General features: G+C 36.1%; 1 protein-coding gene, 2 long non-coding RNA genes and 1 pseudogene across 5 annotated transcripts; 3 read left to right on the forward strand and 1 right to left on the reverse strand.

Moving 5' to 3' along the window:
- The first annotated feature begins 231 nt into the window (after nt 1-231).
- LOC108810702 (cysteine-rich repeat secretory protein 34-like) lies at nt 232-1,972 on the forward strand. The gene is made up of 2 exons (XM_018582795.2): nt 232-564; nt 1,568-1,972. Exons 1-2 carry the CDS (start codon nt 232-234, stop codon nt 1,964-1,966), a joined length of 732 nt encoding a protein of 243 aa, XP_018438297.2. The 3' UTR covers nt 1,967-1,972.
- A 1,155-nt stretch (nt 1,973-3,127) lies between these two features.
- LOC108809537 (uncharacterized) lies at nt 3,128-5,367 on the reverse strand. 2 transcript variants are annotated; one of them, XR_008935502.1, is made up of 8 exons: nt 5,049-5,367; nt 4,720-4,790; nt 4,552-4,626; nt 4,422-4,474; nt 3,928-3,983; nt 3,756-3,844; nt 3,473-3,591; nt 3,128-3,396 (listed from the first exon to the last, which is right to left on the reverse strand). It is a non-coding gene; the product is annotated as an uncharacterized LOC108809537 (long non-coding RNA). The 2 variants fall into 2 exon arrangements; XR_008935501.1 differs by having other exon boundaries at nt 3,532-3,591; nt 5,049-5,363.
- An 8,103-nt stretch (nt 5,368-13,470) lies between these two features.
- LOC108808727 (cysteine-rich repeat secretory protein 34-like) lies at nt 13,471-15,353 on the forward strand (annotated as a pseudogene).
- A 1,455-nt stretch (nt 15,354-16,808) lies between these two features.
- LOC108810444 (uncharacterized) lies at nt 16,809-18,569 on the forward strand. Of its 2 annotated transcripts, XR_008935010.1 has the most exons (5): nt 16,809-17,001; nt 17,082-17,194; nt 17,292-17,556; nt 17,658-17,748; nt 18,223-18,569. It is a non-coding gene; the product is annotated as an uncharacterized LOC108810444 (long non-coding RNA). The 2 variants fall into 2 exon arrangements; XR_001943100.2 differs by having other exon boundaries at nt 16,812-17,194.
- The last annotated feature ends 1,980 nt before the right edge of the window (nt 18,570-20,549 follow it).

Consider the following 20,549-nt stretch of genomic DNA (forward strand, 5'->3'; position numbering starts at 1 on the left):
CACGAAAAATTTGGTATCATGTTCTTAAGAGTTTAAATTTAGTAAAACATTCAGAATTTAGACTTTTTCTTTGTCTCTCCATTTCTACCGCCGAAAATATACACTCTTTTTTTTTTCTGTCCAGTGAGCAATTAATTAAAATCCTCTCGAGTCTCCTATATAAATATGTTAAAAGCAACATTTCATTTACCAAAATCACCGTTTACTGAAAAATAAGAAAAATCTAAAACAATGAAATTTTCATTTTCTCTATCTAAACTATCTGTTTTCTTTATCCTGGTCATACCTTTCCTCATTATACATAGTGTTTCGTCACTGAACCTTACCAATGAATATATCAACCACAAATGCCTATTTAATCAAGGGAAATATAGATCAGGGAGTAAGTACGAAGAAAACCTCAACCGTGCCTTCAACGTCATGCGTGATAACACGTATGCTGAGACCGGTTTCACAGACACAGATATTGGAACATCTCCTGATTCTGTTACCATCGTTTCCCAGTGTCGTGGTGACACTTATGGGTCTAAATGTCATACATGCCTCGACGTCGCAGTCGCAGGGGTAAATTAGCCGTCATAATATTTTAATATAAAGATTACGTTTTTGTGGTGCTATAAAACCTTAGCTTTAGGCCAATAGAAATGATTACATGACAAATCAGATTAGAATCAATAATTATAAATCATCATACAAAATTTGACATTTTTTATAGATAGGGATGGAACATTATTCAACGATTTGGGACCCGATCTGATATCCACTCAGATGCATTCTAAATATCCAAATATCTAGAAGGTTGGATCTGTATTATAGAATCTCGGATTAGTAAAAGCCGTATCCAAATATCTTGATTTTGAAATCAGATATCTTGATTTTAATGTCTAGATATCTTGATTTTGAAGTCTGAATATCCAGATCTAGATTTTATAAGTATATTTATAATATATTTAATAGTTTTTCCGAAAGATAACATCAAGTTTTATGAATATATTTTTTATATCACTTTTAGTTTTTGAAATATTATATTTTGTAAAAAAATATTTTTAATCTATATAATGTTATATAAATTTAATTTAATATTATTTTAAATATTTTAATATTATTGTATGGATCTGTATCCAAATATGAATATTCACTGTTAATATAAATATTTAGACTAATATACATGATCAAGATATCCAAAAATCAAAGATCCGGATATAGATAGTGAAAACAAGGATCTGAATTATTCAGATATCCTGAAAGTTCTAGATATCCAGGTGCATTTCAGCCTTAGTTATATTTTTTTGTCATCTATTTTATTATTGAAACTTAAAATTAAATTTTGTGTAGAAACATGAATTATATTGATGATTTTTTTTAATCACATGTTATGTAACTATATTAATAAATGTAGCAAATTGTTTACACGTGTGGAGTTTATTTGAGTCCTTGATTTTGGAAATTTCTCCTAATCATCAAAACAATAATTTAATATAAAAATAACTTGGAGAAGAAAGCTCTACACTGACATATTAAATCATCACATAAAATGATACAAAACATAAATGGTTGTATGTTGCAGTTACGTAAGAGATGTCCGTGGAACAAAGGGAGAATAATATGGTACGACCAATGTTTTATATATATTACTACGACCGGTGTAGAAGTTCCATATAGGACTGACTACAAGAATATGTTTTCTATTCACAACCACAATAACGTGAGAGGAGATGTAAAACTTTTCACCAATAGAGCAATGGATTTTTTCTCTGAACTAACACTTAAAGCCGAGAAACACGTCTATGATGGCTTCGGCCTCATATATTACGCGGCAGGAGAAAAGAAGCTCGGAAAAAATAAATTATATGCAATGGTGCAGTGTCTAGGACTAACGTTAGATTGTACAAGTTGTTTGACAGTGAGTGTTAAGAAGCTTTTTGAGAATGGAAATATTAAACAAGGAGCAAGAATTTGGGTATAAACTGTGATGTAAGGTATGAGTTATATCCTTTTTTTAGAAGTTAAAGCATTGTTATGGATGTGATGAATACATCCTCTTCGTAATTTTTAATTTTATTTTAGTTTTTTTTTTGCTGAAATGTAATATTCATATATCAATAAAAAAAATGTTTAGAAAAAAAATCCAAAGAAATTGTTCAAGAGATCAAAACTGATATTTTTAACACCAAATTTAATAAAGATTGATGTTTAGTACAGTGAGCAGAGACAAAAATGTATATCATTCTTCGCCAGATAATCAGATAAATTTTTTTATTGGGCTCTAGGAATGAAAGAAAAATAGTGAAAGTTAAAAACAAGGATAGAAACTCAATATCATTGAAAAACTCCATTGGATTGGACTTCGAGCAAATATTTTGGAGGAGCTTTTGGATAGAAGACGTTGCTTTTCCGCAGACATGATAGCCTCGCGCATAACAAGTGCTTCAGCCATTAAAGGTGATGAAACAGAGAGAACCCACTTGGATTCACGAACTATTGAATCCGGTAAATGTTGGTCGATGATCCACCCTTTGTTCCTGATTCTTTGGACCATGCTACATCTGTGTTTCAAATCTAAGTGAGAGGAGGTAGCTGAACAAGTACATCAGACGGGATACAGTTCCCACGCAGGTTCAGAGTATCCAGCTAAGCCAGCTGCCATTCCCGGGCTGCCGATAGAGCATTGGAGATGGTGGTACCTGCAGCAATATGACAATTTTCAAAGACCAGTTTGTTTTGCGTGGTCCAAAGGAACCAGCAGATCCATGAAGATAGGTTCAAGAGAAGACCCCTTGGTCTGATGATTGTTTCTATTGGAGTCCATCCCTAGTTTCACTAGTAAACCCTGGGAGAGGCGAAAATTCTAGTGGAAGTTAGCTCTAGAAGACCAGAACGGTTCTATGTCAATGGTTGTTATTATGTACTCTTGGCTTTCTTCAAAGTGTAGTAGTTGTGGCTAGGGGTGTCAAAATGGTTCAAATGGGTCAACCCAACCAATAACCCAAATGGGTTGATTGTTAATGGGTCATGGGTCAATCCAACCCATTCATTAAATTAAATGGGTTGGGTTGACCCATGATTCATTAAATTAAATGGGTCATATGGGTTAATGGTTAACCCAGCAACCCAATAATTCAATAAGTAAGTAAACAGAGACTAAATTTCTTTTTTTTTTTTGGTTTTGTGGTTTCTTTTTTCAATGAGTAACAAAATAACAACCAAAAAAAAAAATTGAGAGATGTATCATGCTCTGTTCATAATCTCGTCTTCTACAAACGGACACAACGACCACATTATAGTGTAAGTATCATCAAACGGACAAACGGACACAACGACCACAAACGGACACAACGACCATAATCTTTGTTCACCAAATGATGTCTTTAAACTAAGCCCTCTCACAATCTTTTCCTGCAAAAAAAAAACAGTATCATCAATCATCATCATCCATTGCTCTTCTGTAAAGATTTTTCAATAAAAGACCAACATGCAGAATCTCTGAAGGTTCAAAATCCAACACACATGCATAACATAGTTCTGTTTTACCATAACTGTAGCGTACTCTGCAACTCCAGGTTCTTGAGCAAAAGGTACAATCTCCTTCTCCTGAAACCAAACAACATTACTCTTTTCCCTAAAACCATTTCTCAGAGACATACAAAAAACTATACAAAGATGCTAAAATCACAGAACACAGATGCTAACTATACAAAGCTATTCAGTTGAGAGTGAGAGACAAGAGACGATTGAGAGAGAGCATAAACTTGTACCTAGCAAAGACTCACCACCAGCTATAGTTCCATGGTACCAACATGGTCTTGAGTTGTTAATGCTTGACTTGGAGCCTCTCGGATAATGACTATCAGGAAGAAGTTAACATTAACCAGAAGAAATCAGGAAGAAGTTCATGTGATTAGTAAGTAAAGTCAACCAAAATGGTACCTTTAGATGGAGGATGAGACTGAGAAGAACCTCTGGAGAGAGCTATGAGAGTGCACCTGTACAAGGAGTAAGATAAAAAGGTTCATGTGAGTACAATCAGAAACCAACAATTTGTTAACAGAAAACGTTTATAGATAGATGAAAAAAGGATTTATGCATATCATCTGAAAGGAACTCAATAAACACTCACACCAAATGCTTCTGATTCATATCATCTAATACACACTCACACCAAACATTTATCTACAGCATCTAAAGAATCAAGTGATCCATGGAACTGTCTTAGGCATAAAGCGAGAGTTTCAGAGGCATTTTTGTTTACTCAATGATTTCAATTCAACATCAAAAGAATCAATGACTTCTTAAACTCCAGGAGTTATAAAAGAATCAATGACTTCTTAAACAAGATTCCTTAGACCCTTTTGAATCAACACAAAATCAACTATTAAAAACAGGGAAAGGTAAATAGAAACTCAACAGTAAGAAACTAAAACCTGGTGTGAGAGCCGAGCACAGCGCAAAAAGACTCGCCTTTAAGTGCAGGATCCTATGATAACAAACAGAGACAGACATGTGTTGAGATGTAAGAGAATTAACAAAGAGTGACTTAAAGCTAAAACACACCTTAAATGGATAATTTATCTTCAAAACATATTGCTCGCCAGCTGGTACATCAGGCCTCTCAAATGCATACTTTCTCTGATATTCGTCCACAGAGAGAGTCAAAAGAAAAATATTTAAGAAACATAATCTTCAATTCAAGTGAGTCTGAGAGTGAATAAGAACAATTACCACAATCAGAGGAGATAAGCTTCAGAGCTTCAAAGGGTTGAGAGAGTGAGAGCAACAATCTCTATCTCTTCCTGTAAAAAAAAATAAAAAAAAATCACCAACCATATAATTACGCTTTTCACCAAACTTTTGTTATGTCGACGAGAACACAAACGCTTCTGAAGCTAATCTCTATCTCTATCTCTAAAAGCTTCTGAAGCTTTTGTTATACAAACGCCTTCGCACGACGAGAACACAAACGCCTTACACAATCTCTAAACTATCAACAATACACGAGAACACAAACGACAATACAACAGAGACAGTAGAGGAGAGGAAAAAGCCTTCACCGTGAAGAGACTCTGAGAGAGATAAGAGTGGGTCGTCGAGAGGGTCTGAGAGAGATGAGAGAGAGATCGATGGAGAGACTCTTTGAGAGGAGATGAGAGAGTCTGAGAGAGAGATCGATGGATCGATGAAGACGAGTTGAGAGAAGAGAGAGATCGGCGTCGGAGAAGAGAGAGATCGAAACCCAAATCGGAGGAGATGAGAGATCGAGCCGGAGATGATGCGAGAGATGGAGAAGAGAGAGATCGGCGTATGATGTCGATGAGAAGAGAGAGAGAGAGAGATGATGTCGATGAGAAGAGAGAGAGATGATGTTGATGATAGATTTTTTTTTTTAATTAAACCAAATGGTTAAGAATTGATCCAACCCAATAAACCCATTTAATCTGTTAACCCATAAACCTGCTAACCCATACATCTGCTAACCCATTAATCTGTTAACCCATTAACCCATTGGATCAAAAATAAACAGTTCATTTGGGTTAATGGGTCAATTTGGGTTGGGTCAATCCATGGGTCATGACCCATTTTGACACCCCTAGTTGTGGCCATCATGTTCATAAAGCTTCTCATTGCCTTGGTATCTCTAATACTGTACCAGCTGCAAGAACACTCCCTAGCTAGTATCGTAACCTCTGGTCCTCCCGCTAATACAGAGTCTGCTGCTTTTGTCGGATCTATAACTACTTATGCGGATACTGCTATTGAAACAGCTACTGCTGTGCCTGCTAAAACTTGTAAAATGAAATCACTTAGTACTTCGAACACCGCTCCTATATTTGGCTTGTCAATTGAAGAATCTGTTACTGCAGGTGTTTCTGTCCCAGCATCCGTTACAACATCTGCTCCTCCGCTCTTTGTTTTTACGTCTGACGCTTCATCTCCTGATAAAAAAAAAATCTAAACCCTAGAAACCTTCCTACTGCCAATGCCTCTAATGTGCTTACCAATTTAAGATTCTGATGAAGCAGTGGAAAGTATGTATCATACAGCATTGTTTCCAGAGTTAGAAGTTTCACACGATCCTGAGGTTATCCTCCCCAGCAAAGTATCCGCTGGAGTCAACAAGACCTCCCATACCTCGGAAAAAGTTTTATTCAAGTGCTGAGGTTGACGTTGCTTTGGGTAAACATGTACAAGGCGATAGTAAAGCTTTGGGTAATAAAGAGATTTTTGTGGTCCTTGTGGAGATGATGCGTTAGAATCTACAGGAGATGATGTTTTCTCTGCTGATGATTCAGAGGATGGGATGAATATCTTCCTGCTTAAGATCCTTTTGACAGTTTCTGGTAAAATGTTTTTGAGAGATCTCCCTGTCAAAACTTATTAAGAAATCCAAGATATGTCCTCTTCTCCTTTTGGCACAGGGGCTAGAGGAGGCTAATTTTCTGTGGTTTTTTTTCAATTTCCCTCCAACTATTTATGATATTCTTATCTAGATGGTGGTCTTCCTCTTATCTTTATGCTTGTTCGTGGGTTAACTGCTTCACGTCGCTATCTTTCTAAATCGTTGTTATCATTGTTTGATCCATGGATCACGGCTTGTAAGTTCAATTTTAGTTTATACAGAAATGCTATTAGAGAAACAAGAACTAGTAAGAAAATGTTAATTTGTAGTGGTCCAGGGATTTCTTTCTATCTATATATATAATAGCAAACTCAAAATTGGTCCAGGGATTTTTTTTTTTTTTATACAAAAGAGGAAAAAAAACGGTCACATTTTCTCTCTCCAGGCGATAGCAAAGGCGACTTTTCTCTTCTACAGTGCCGACCACCGCATCTCACCGACGGCTCATCCGGAGTCGTCTCCTCAAGCAGCTCTCCACCCCATCTCCGCCGGCGGAGATGAAGAAGAAAAAGCCTAAGAAATCTCCGGCGAAACCCCCTGCGAAACCCCCGATTCCGCCTCCGATTCCACCCCTGATACTTGACCCGTCCTCGTCTCCGTTGGATTCGACTCGGAGCTCGTCCCCTCTACCTATGGCTGACCCCATCTCCGACTCCTTGGAAGCTTTCGATGCACAGATTGGCCCTGAAACCAATGTTGCTGCTCAGCTTTCTCCGGTATCACCAGATTTGGTCTCAGGCTTCACAACCCCTTCGTCACCTGAGAAAGTGATCGTCGGAACCACGACAGATCCATCTCCCACTGTTTCGATCCCTGACCCTTCAGCAGCTTCCATAAGCGTGACTGAGATCGTCGCCCCCGTGACAGATCCATCTTGCTCTGTTGAAGTTCAGGCTGAACCTAACATCGAGTTGAGCTCAGTTGGTATACCACACTGCTCCTCTGTTATTGTCTTGGAAAAGGAAGTCGCTCTTGTCGAGACGACTACTAAATCAGTAGTTATAGATGCTGCTGTGATTGGTAGTGTGGAAGTAGCTGCAGTCGATGTAGCTGCTGTGATTGATAATGTTGAAGTTGCAGGCTCGAACTTGGAAACGGTAAATAGCCAGGAGACCTTAGCTGCAGGTTCTGCTCCGATAAAGGCTATTTCTGCTCAGCTAGGAACTCAGGAAGCTACAGGCCCTAGCTCCGAGATTAATATGGAGAAGCAAGCTCCTACGGGTAAGGAAAAGCAAGCTCCAGCGGTACCTAGTAAGGACCCGTCAGATACTTGGTGCGCACACGCAAGGGGAAAGAAGCTTTCCAAGAAAGGAGAGGCCTTCACACTGCCCTCCGGAGAAGCTTGCATCAAGATTCCAAATTCGATAATAGAAAAAAACAGGAAAGCATGGGAGCCTTTTGTTCTGGGACAATTCTACTCCGATCACCCAACTCAAGGAACACTCCATAATATTGTTAACGGCATCTGGAGCAAACAATACCGGGACATTGCAGTATCAAAGATGGAAGGCTTCGCGTTCTTATTTCGGATCCCAAACGCGGCAACGAGAGACAGAGTCATCAAACAACGTCTATGGCTGATTGAGGGGCAGACTATGTTCGTGGATAAATGGGAACCGGGTGTTGTTCCTACCAAACCCGAGCTCACTTCCGCACCAATCTGGTTGGAACTCCGCAAAGTACCCCTTCAATTCTTCAATGAGGATGGACTGGAAAGGATCGCAGGGCTAGTAGGAGATCCAAAATACCTTCACCCGACGACCGCAAACAAAACAAATCTTGAAGTGGCAAAAGTCTTCACAATCATCGATCCTCGACAACCACTTCCTGAAGCTGTAAACGTCCAATTTGATACTGGTGAGATCAGTAGGGTCTTGGTGTCAAGCCCATGGATGCCTCCAGTGTGTAGTATCTGTAAAGAGATAGGGCATGTGGATAGGAGATGCCCGTCCCTTGTCAAATCCTGCGCAGGTTGTAAGTCCAATTCGCACACTCTTGCAAACTGCCCGCAGAAGCAGAAAAATGAACCACCGAAAAGGAAAACAAGAAGAAGCAGATCCAGAGGAAAGAAAGAATGGAGAGAAGTAGATCACAAGGAGGAGGTGACTCCAGCCTTACCTCCTGCACCACCTCCAGGGCTTGCAAAGGAGCAGCATACTGAGATCGTCATTCATTCAAAGCTGGGGGTTCTTCATGATCTGGAAAGAGGAGAAACGAGCGCCACTCCGGAATACCTTCAGTTCAGGAAGCAGGGTAGCAACTCGGGTAACTCTAGAACATCAAAGTCGGACCTTCCATCAGATTCTTCAGATGTCGAATCCTCTGACTCTGAGCTAGAAGAAGGAGAATTCAGTAGATTGGAGCCGGACTTTGAGGTCGTGCGAAACAGGAAGAAATTCTCAGGTCTTAAAAGCTCAGCCAGAACGTCAAACCGAGGCAATGGCCTCAAACTCAACTAATTTTTCATGTCGACAGACATTTTTTGCTGGAATGTACGTGGTTTAAATAAGTACAGCCATCGCAGCGGACTTAGAAAATGGTTTAGGAAGAATTCACCACTTTTTGGCGGTATCCTTGAGACTCATGTGAAGCAACTCAAGATGAATAAATTTGTGCCCCAGATATTTCCGGGTTGGTCGGCTGAAGGAAACTACAGCTTCTCTCCTCTTGGGAAAATCTGGCTTGTTTGGCACCCCTCTCTTCTTGTTACGGTTATATCTAAATCTCTTCAGATGATTACAGTAGAGATCACGTGGCCGGCTTCGGTTCACCCCAACCTTTTCGTCTCTATGGTCTATGCTTCAAACAATCCAGCGGAAAGATCACTTCTTTGGTCAGAGATAACCAGTCTATCAGCTTCCTTGGGCTTGGACAGTAAGCCATGGTTGATCCTTGGAGATTTTAACCAAATAAGAGATCCAGCTGAGCATTCTAAACCCTCTTCACTAAAAATTGATAAGAAATGTAGGGATTTCAATGAATGTCTCTTAAATGCTAACTTGGATGATCTTAATTTCAGGGGAACAACCTTCACTTGGTGGAATAAGCAGAAACTCACCCCTATTGCCAAGAAGCTTGATAGAAGCCTGGTAAATGATGAATGGCTAGCATGCTACCCGTCCTCAGTGGCATTCGTTGGGAACCCAGCTTTTTCGGACCATGCGGTTATCACAGTAACGCTGGACCCTGCTATCAAAAGGGCCAAGAAACCCTTCCGCTTCTACAACTTCCTCCTCCAAAACCCGGAGTTTCTGGTGGTGATTTGTGAAAGCTGGTTTTCTATAAATGTAACGGGATCAGCAATGTTCAGGTTGTCGAGGAAGCTTAAGATTCTGAAGAATATAATACGGGAATTTAGCAAGCAAAATTACTCGGGGATTGAGAAAAAGACAGCATTAGCTCACGATAAGCTTCTCACAGCGCAGAACAACATGCTCTCAGCACCCTCTACGGCCAATGCTTCAAATGAAATTCAGGCTTTGCAAGAGTGGGAGGAGCTCTCAGCAGCAGAAACATCTTTCTTTTACCAAAGATCTCACATCAGTTGGCTCTCATGTGGTGATGGCAACTCAAAGCTTTTCCACAGATATGCGGCTACAAGACAGGCTCTAAACCACATACATTTTTTGATCTCTAACGCTGGTGAAAGGATGACTCGCAGGAGGGGATCCAGGAGATGTGTATTGATTATTTCACTGACCTCTTTGGAAGTGCAGTAAACCCTCCCATGTTCACGCAGAGTGACCTCGATCTCCTATTTGATTGCAAGTGTTCGGAGGATCAAATCAGAAGTTTCAGTAAGGTTTTCTCGGCTGCAGATGTGAAGGAGGCTTTTTTCTCTCTGCCCAAAAATAAATCAGGAGGACCTGATGGTTATTCCTCAGAATTCTTCACTGCGTCTTGGTCAATCATTGGTCCGGAAGTAACAGCAGCCATTCTGGAGTTTTTCAGGTCCGGTAAACTGTTGAAGCAATGGAATGCAGCAAACCTTGTTCTGATCCCCAAGAAGCCTAATGCATCTCACCCATCGGACTTCCGCCCCATCTCTTGCCTCAACACGGTCTATAAAGTTATTTCAAAGCTGCTGGCGACGAGACTTCAAGAGATTCTTCCCCTTATGATATCAAAATCGCAGTCCGCATTCCTACCGGGTCGTCTCTTGGCAGAGAATGTTCTACTGGCGACTGATCTAGTAAATGGCTATAACAGGGAGACGCTCTCTCCGAGGGGTATGCTAAAGATAGACTTAAGGAAAGCCTTCGATTGTGTGCGCTGGGACTTCATACTAGCTACTCTCCGAGCCTTAAACATTCCCGAAGGCTTTATTTCGATGATTTCAGAATGTATCTCCACAGCCTCGTTCTCTGTCTGCATTAATGGGGTCACTGGTGGATTTTTCAGAAGTTCCAAAGGAATCCGGCAAGGGGACCCGTTATCTCCATATCTCTTTGTATTGGCCATGGAAGGACTCTCTCGCTTGCTCTCATCTCGCTATGATGCAGGTCTGATAGGCTATCACCCGGGAACCGAGCAGCTAAAAATTTCGCACCTTATGTTTGCTGACGACGTGATGGTCTTCTTTGACGGTTCAAGTAATAGTCTCCACGGGATTGCGGAATGTTTGGATGACTTTGCCTCTTGGTCTGGCCTACAAATGAATACTTCTAAGACAGAGATCTTTACTGCAGGGTTAGACCATTGTGAAACCAATGCCATCACTAGCTATGGTTTCCCAACTGGTCAGCTCCCTATAAGATATCTCGGACTCCCCCTCATGAGCAGAAAACTGAAAATCTCGGAGTACTCGGCCTTACTGTCTAAGCTAACCGTGATCTTCAAATCCTGGTCGGTAAAACTGCTCTCCTTCGCAGGGAGACTTCAATTGATCAACACGGTTATTTTTGGAACTGTATCCTTTTGGCTCTCTGCTATTATCCTTCCCAAAGGCTGCATCAGAAATATTGAATCTCTTTGTTCTAGATTCCTTTGGTCTGGTAATATAGAGAAGAGAGGTATTGCAAAAGTGGATTGGTGTACGGTCTGTTTACCTAAGAACGAGGGCGGTCTCGGAGTCAGAAACTTCACTGTTTGGAATCAAGTCTTATGCCTAAAATTCATATGGTTGCTGTTATCAAAATCCCCATCCCTTTGGGTGGAATGGCATCAGAGTACTCACTTACAGGGGCAATCTTTCTGGGTCATACAAGCTGATACTTCAGACTCCTGGGCTTGGAGGAAGCTTCTCGATCTCAGGCCTCTTGCTCTTCAGTTCTGTAAAATTAAGCTAGGAAACGGATGTGATGCGAGCTTCTGGTATGATGTGTGGTCGCCTTTGGGGCAACTTATCCAGCACATAGGCGACGCCGGACCCAGAGCTTTACGGACGAGGAGGACAGCGAAGGTGGCTGACGTTATCAGAGATGATACTTGGCTACTGCCACACCCTCGATCCCAAAAGGAAGTTGATCTCCATGCTCATCTTACTACAATTCCATTGCCTTTACCTGTTGATGAGTTAGATTATTATGAATGGATTGCTGGTGATTCCCCTTTGCGTGTTTTCAGGTCAGCAACAACTTGGGAAGTACTCAGACCGAGAGAGGAGATTAAAGACTGGACCGATGTCGTTTGGTTCAAGGGCGGAATCCCGAAGCACTCATTCACAATGTGGATTGCTAACTATGATAGACTCCCGACGAGGTCTCGGCTAGCTTCATGGGGGCTTCAGATCTCGCCTCTATGCCCATTCTGTTCCGCCCACGACGAGAACAGAGATCATCTCTTGCTTACTTGCGATTACAGCGTCGACGTATGGAGGCTTGTTCAGGCGCGCTGTTCTCCCCCAACCTCCATGATTACTTCCTGGCCTGAACTACTATCTTGGATCCGATCAGCACCTTCTCGAAAGCTTTCTCTACTTAGGAAGCTTGCAGTACAAACTACCATTTTTCACCTATGGAAGCAAAGAAATAATCTGGTTCACAACCAGGCTTCTCTCTCTGCTGCCGTGGTGTTTTCTGGTATTGAAAAGGAAGTTAGGAATATCATCTCAGCTAGGAGACAGAGAAAGGGCTTCAAATCCTTAATGGTTATGTGGTTGAGATAGTGGTAATTGCTTTGTTGTTGTGTTTAAATGATCCAACTTGTTTTTTATTTTCTTTTTTGCCAAGTTGGTTTCAAACTCTAGTTCTTTTTGTAAAAGTCTTCTTTCATCTATGAAATTTACGTTTTAGCAAAAAAAAAAAAAAAAAAATGACATCATCTTTTTTATAGGAAAATAAATTTTCAAATCCAATGGTCAGAATGATCATTTTTAATGATCTAAGGGATGTAAAATAGTTTTGGTGATATCATCAAAAAATTATACTTGGCAACTCTTCTTTGAACAGTTATTTATTTAAACCACTAAATTGATATAAGTATTTCATCTATAATTACTATTTTGAAATTCTTTTTGTTTGTAAACTATTTATTTAATTTATTTTCAAAAAAATACTAAAATGCATTAAAGACAGAATGGTACAAAATAGAAATAAGGCTAATGGGAAATAGTTATCATATTTTTGCTTAAAAACAATTTTCCCTAAAGTATATTCAATTCTTTTATCAGAAAATTACATATTTACATATATCTATGTTTGATTAAACATGTGCATGTGCGTTTACCATTATCCTTTTTCATGTTTAAATAAAAAAAAATATTTTGCATTTTTTGTTGTTGTAGTGTGAAATTCCTTATTCATCAAATTTTAGAAGAAAACTTGATGACTAGACAAGTTAACCCTATATCTGCATTATCATGTTTAACAGTGTAGATGAAACTATATCTGCATTATCCTATTTCTTTTTTTTTTTTGCTAAAACTTTAACCCTTTTAGCAAAAAAACGAACTTAACGTGGATAATACTAGTAGAGTACTAAAAAGTATGTTGAATTTCAAGAGTAGTGCACGTAATGTTTTGTATCAGTTTGATTTTATTTGTAGGAGTTTAAACTTAGTAAATTCAATTTGGACCTTTTCTTTGTCCCACCGTTTCCATTGCCGAAAATATGCAAACTCTTTTTTTCCTCTATCTATGAGCCAATCGATTAAAACTCTTTACTATATAAATATGTCAATCTCAACACTTCATTTATAAAAATCATCACTATTTATCTCAAAGGAATAAAATATCTATAACAATGAAATTTTCATATTCTTTCCCTATTTTGGCCATGCAATTTTTCATTATACGTAGTATTTCGTCACTGAACCTTACTAATGAATATCTCAACCACAAATGTCTCTTTAATCAAGGGAAATATAATTCTGGAAGTGAGTACGAGAAAAACCTCAACGGGATCTTCCATTACATTCGTACAAGGCCTTTTGAGAATGTCGGTTTCTCACAAAGTGGTAATGGAACAACGGCAGAAAATTTTGTTACCGTCCTTCTCCAATGTCGTGGTGATTCTTATGGGTCTAAATCTTATGGGTCTAAATGCCGTACATGCCTTGACACCGCAATTTTAGGGGTAAATGAACCATCATACATTTAAATATAAAATTACGTGTTTGCAATGATGTAAAACTGTATCTTTGAGCCAAAAGAGAATTGACTACATAAAACAAAAAACTAGATTAGAGTAACAAGAAAAAATATTAGCTGTCAAAGTTTCACATTTGTTAAAGATAGAAATAGGACAGTTGTTAAATACCTGGGGATCCAATGTGAAAATCTGGTTCGGCTCCACTTTGAATATCCAGATATTTGGAAGGCCGGATCTTTATATAGAATCTCGGATCAGCATGATTACAATATATATCATTAATAACTTTTTCAAGATAACATAAATTGTATGCATAAAATTTATGTTAAATGATTCCTAGTATTAATTTTACGTTCTAAAGTATTATATTTTATTTTGCAATACTTTTATTTTATATAATGCTATAAAATGTTATTTTAATATTGCTAAATATTTTATCATTATATTTTTGGATATGTGTCAAATATGAATATCAATTGTTATGTTAATATTTAGATTGTTATCCCTTATCTAGATATCCCAAAATCACAGACCCCAATATGGATAATGGAGCATGGATCTGATGGGTCCGGATATCCTGAAAATTTTGATATCCAATTTTTTTAGTTAACTAGACATCATAATTAATCTTAGATTATGTAGAAACCAAACTTATTGAAGATGTTTATTAAATGCAACTGTGTTACTAAAGGTTGAAAACAATTTATACATGTGTTGTTTCTTTAAATCCTTAATTTTTTAAATTCTCCAAATCATCAAATAATCGTTTCCTACACAAATAATTAGGAGAAGAAATCTTTCACTGAAATATTAAATAATCATTTAAAATAATACAAAACATATATGATTGTATACTGCAGTTTCGTAAGAAATGTCCGAGTATCAAAGGAGGAATGATATGGTACGACCAATGTTTTCTCCATGTTAGTGCGATTGGTATAGAATTTCCAAGCAGGACTAATTACGAGAATGTTTTTTCTATGCACAATACAAATAATGTGAAAGGGGATGCAAAACTATTTGCCAAGAGAGCATTGGATTTTTTCTCTGAGCTAACACTTAAAGTCGAGAAAACCACCAGAGACGGCCTTCGCGTCATATTTTACGCCGCAGGAGAAGAAAAGCTCGGGAAAAATACATTATATGCAATGGTGCAATGTATAGAATCAACAATAGATTGTAAAACTTGTTTGACATGGAGTATCACAAACCTTTTCAAGAATGACGTTATTAAACAAGGAGCGAGAGTTTTCGGTTCGAACTGTGATGTAAGGTATGAACTGTACCCTTTTCTTAGATTTGTTAAGCACTATTAAGGTCGTCTTGAATACATCCTCTTCATAATTTCTCATTATATTTTAATTATGTTGATTTTTCTTTTTGCTGAAATGTAATATCTATATATCAATAAAAATAGTGTTTACAAAAATAGATCCACAGAAATTGTTTAGAATCAAAATTGATTTTCTTTAAACAATGATTTCAACTGGCTTGGAATTCTTGAGCCTATAACTCAACTAACTTGTGTTCCATCCTCAGTCTCTGATAGTTCTGCTTTAATGACTTCAGCCGATTGCTGATATGTTTATGAGTGATGTTTGGTAACTCTCTTAGTGAATGATAGGACTGCTGATTCTTACTGTCATTATGTTCTCCAGATCAAATAGTTTATTGATTGAAAAGTGAGTTTGAAAGGCCCCAAGTCATGCTCTTTTAACCTCGTACCTTTTATTGTGAATTGCATGATCTACCAACCCGTTTTATCTTCTCTCAGCCGCTCTGAGTAGAACGTGAATTCAATGCTGTTGAAACTTTGAATAAGTTGAAAATTATATATATATATATATATATATATATATATATATATATATATATATATATATGCCCAAGAGTGTTGTATGACATTATCTGAATCAAATTGCTTATAGATAATAACTATTTCATTGATATTGAGCATCAAAACTTAGTTTCAAAATAATAAAAAGTGAAAACATGTGTTTAAATATTATTGGTTTTAAAAATTATGACATTTTTTCATTGTAATTATTAATAAGCCAAATTTTTATATTATTTTTTTGTTATATATTAAAATGAATCATTTTATATTCTGCAAACAAAGACTTATTCATTTGATTTAAATATAAAATAAAAAAATATTTTTATTTTTGTATTAGTAATAATATTTTTTATTTTATAAGCTTGATTTTTAATGATATTTTATTTTATTTTATTAATTTCTATCAATATTTTTTGTTAATGTTTAGTTAAAAGTTGTAAAATAATATAAAATTTAATTTTTTGTGTAGAATGTTAAGTTTTATTAAAAAAAATATTATAGAATGGTAAATAAAATAAAGTGGAATTATTATTCGTAAAAAGGAAACGATAATATGGAATGTTGAAAAATAAAAGAGTCTTGAATTAATCATCTTTGTATATCGTCGTATAACACGTATTTTAGCGTAAACATATCCTGAATGTGATATTTAAATTGAATAATATATACACATATTAGACACACATTTTAAAATAAAAATTATTATTATAATAATACCACGTGTACTTGAAAGTTGAGTGGCACAATATACAGTCAAAACGATCATCATATAATGTTCATAATTCCAACATCGGCATTATGAGTAATTGGATGATCATTTATAAAATTATCATGTTCTTTATTATCCAATCAATTATTACTAAAAATATTCATATATCTATATATATAAAGTAGACTTGTCTGGTTGCTCAGTCCTCCACATCATCATTCTAGCATGGGGCAAAACACTCCACGTGGCATCTCAAATTGTTTTGCTATTTATTGAAGTAGATTCGTCTGGGCCACTTGAAAGCCCACAAACAAAATATTACCAAAGATTGAGTTTTTTTCTTTGATGTGTGAACCGTAACTTCCGTCGTATCATCTCCCCTCAATTCATATGACGGAGTAACTCAAAGTGATCATGATGGATAATCAATTCATCCCACTATCTCCCCTGCAATTAAGATTTCTCACTTTTCCTTTAAACCAAAACGACTATATATAAATGTCGAGAAGGTGCTCCAGACGAATCGCAAAGGTTCTTTAAACCGTAGTATAAACCCTAGAAACAGAGCTTCCACTGATGACTATTAACCAGCTTCATTTTACAATTTGAAGGCAAAACATTATAAGGAGACCGTTGTTAAAAGTCTTCTTCGTTTTTGGGAGATAAGGACGTGAAGAAAGCGGGTAAGCTTCTGGGCTTTAACCTGGTTTCTCCTGATGAGAAGGTAACGATCTTTTAACGTTCGTCCTTTAATTAGTTTATCATTTTCGTTTCATCGATCTCCCTAAGGCAACTGCCTAAAACCTTAATATTTTCGGTAGACGACGTTGATCCAAGGGTCTATAGGAGTTCATAGACTCAACACTTTCAAACATCTGCTGAAGGAAGGGTAAATCTATGGGCTAAGCATATTCGATGTTACTAGAAGAAACAGCCACTTCAAGCTCACCGACTCACGTGTTGCCATACACTTCAACAACCAGACCAAGATTGTGGAGCTGGCAGAGCCGATCCCAACATAAAATTCCAGGCTTCCAAAATATGAATAACTTATGGTTTTGGCAAATACAAACGTGAATTTTCCGGGTATGTTTAGCCAGTCATGCTTTTCTGATTCTCTAATAATGCATGTTTGGCTGAAACTTCCCACAACCTTATTAACCGTTAATTACCAATGTTTTCTGCAGATGTTTTTGGTGATGTTTGTGACATCAAGACCACCTACAAGGATGAGAATCATGCTATTCAACGTGTTGTGGTTACAGTTCCTATTGACAGGTATATAAGTCGATAGATAATGTTTTACCGATCATAGTTGCTTAACTTCGTAAACATCCTTTACAAGCATTCGACATAATTGTTATACATTTAACTGTGACGTTGGAGTGATCAAAACCATTTATAACGTAGCACCCAGAGCACTCAACGCTTCATGGCTACCTTAAAGCTTGATAGGTATATGACAAGTTTACCAATCTCTAAGCTTTGATTCAGTGTGGAAAGTTTACATATATCTACTTTTAAATCTTTTATTAAATGGGATGTTATTTCTTCCACCAAATTCAGGGACACTCTTCGTGTTTTTGTCAGGCTAGATCCATTCTTTGTCACCAATGCATATCATAAGCCGACGTTTGTTTCCAAAAAAAAGAAACTGAAACACAATAGCTTCAAATACATAGATGACTGACATCTTTAAAAATGAACAATCAACACCTACGTCTATTGCTAAATAATAATGTTTCTTTGCAGGCCGGCTATTTCTTAGATGGTGACAAGGCAAGTGCCACTGACCAGAACACTGGAAGTAATGACCTCTCCATGAACCCCACGGGTCCATCTGCAGCAGAAGCAGCAAGTGATGAACTCAATTCTGGCAGGATCATTGCAGAGGAACGACAGCTTCCAGGAGCTGGTTGCCCACTCAAGAAGGCCCGCTCAAGATTACTTACTCAAGTCATCTACCTTATAACCCTTCTATTTCTTACAAGCTTAGTTCACATTATGATTTTTTTACATTACATAATTTTCTTTCAGTTTCTATGATTTCAGCTAAATAACAACTGTGTTCTTCGATTATTAAACTCATGTCTACATTTAAATTTTAGAAACCTATTCTGTTGGGAAAAATTAAGATCATCAACGAATGGCATTGAGTTAGAACAGAAGGTTCATGCAGTTGATTTTGAAGATAAAGGTGTTTCATGAAAATCCAAACTCACAAACTTTGACGACCCTAAAGTTTCAAAGATTTTAAAACCTTATGTATAACAGTTGGGTGACTGGTGTGCCAAACGTTCACATCTTTAGCTTGCAATACGATCAGATATTGAACAAGTGTTGAAGGATTAATATGACAATGCTATCTATTTTTATGGTATAATAATATTATGGAGAAAAGAGCAGGAATTTGAACACAATATGTATTTTTCATGGTTTCGGTTTTCTATTTCAGATAAATGAAATTCAACTACATTTTTTTCTTCACTTAACTACTTTTTTAAAATTACGATGAAGAGAACTGAAGCTGTAAACTACTTTTTTAATTCTGAATCGGTAATTTTGGACTATGGCAAACAAACTAAAACAACATAAGACATTAAAAAATCTTCCTACAGTATCCGCAAAAATTATACTTTCTGAATCCCCAACAACATTATACTAATACAAACACTTAAATATTTTATCCAAATAAAAAAAATACTAACACATACAAAATGACCCAAACAAACAAAAAGTTCGACGCCAAAACAGCCAACACTAAAAATGTTAAAAGACTAAGTTATTTCTTTTAGTTTGAAATTTCAAAAAATATTTATATACGGTTCGAATCATCTTAATTTCCAAATTATTAATGGTTACGCTGTATTTAAGTTAATTTGGTTAAATTACGTTTGGTTCATTCTAACTTATTCGAATTCGAAGTAACTTATTTGATATGATGTGGCATGAAACTCAAGCAAACTTCAGTTTAAATGAAATATTTTATTAATTTTAAAAACTATTAATCTGTAAAAATAAATTTTCATTTAGCATGAGCAAAAATTTCCAACAAATAGTTTTTGTTATAAGACAAAGTTCAAAAAATGCTTAAATAATTTACAAACTATTATTAATAAAACCCTAAAATCGAATAAAATTTCATTATAAATTGAAAATCTAATACCGGTGAAACAAACATATATTATAAAAAGTTATTTGTTGTTAAATAAAATATATTAATCATTATTTATGACATTATTGAAACTATTTATATAGTACTTTACAATATAATTTTTTATACTTTTTTACATTATATTTTCAATTTATTTGATTTGGAGATGAATCATATTGTGAGAAATTAATTAGTGTAAATTATTAAAATTTTAAACTCTTAGAAAAATGTACCAGTTGCATTTATTTAAGAACAAATATATTAATGTGAAATAAAAATCAAAAGAAGAAATATAAATCATTACATTTTCCTTATTTTCTTTATTTATTAATTCTATGTTTTCTAAAACTCTGTTAGTGGTTCTTTCAATTCAAACCAATAAATTTTAATAAAATTTACAATATAATCTTAAATTAAAATTATATTTATTACTTTAAAATATTTAATAAAATTAAAATGTATTAAAATATTAAATAGTTTTGTTGTAAACTCACCCGCCCGTAGGGCGGGCCAACCCCTAGTATTAGAATAAAAAAGATATATCTGATTATGAATATAAGTTAGTGTTGTATATAATTGTAAATTTATAATGAAAATTAGATTTAAATATTATCATATTAAGAAAATTAGGATACTTAATTTTTTTAAACAAATAGTTAATTGTTGAGATTAGATTTTTGAGATTTTTGAATTCATATGGTTTAATATTTTTATTTGGATAAACAGATCATTAATGTTATTTTACTATATTATATATTAACTTTCAAAACATAATATACTATCAAATAATGTAATGAATAGTTCAAAAATAATAATTTAACGTATTAGGGTTATTTTATGGTATAATAAATATACTATGTAACACATAATACATTATTGTATCAAATAGTTTCATGTATTAATATTATATATTTTGGTTAATTTA

This window comes from Raphanus sativus, chromosome 6 (genome assembly GCF_000801105.2).
Source record: "Raphanus sativus cultivar WK10039 chromosome 6, ASM80110v3, whole genome shotgun sequence".
NCBI classification, from domain to species: domain Eukaryota; kingdom Viridiplantae; phylum Streptophyta; class Magnoliopsida; order Brassicales; family Brassicaceae; genus Raphanus; species Raphanus sativus.

What these genes read in the sequence shown, in the direction of transcription:
- LOC108810702 (XM_018582795.2), top strand. Translation starts at nt 232, where the DNA reads ATGAAATTTTCATTTTCTCTATCTAAACTATCTGTTTTCTTTATCCTG. An exon ending in TCGACGTCGCAGTCGCAGGG is followed by an intron (nt 565 to 1,567) that starts GTAAATTAGCCG and finishes TGTATGTTGCAG; the next exon opens with TTACGTAAGAGATGTCCGTG.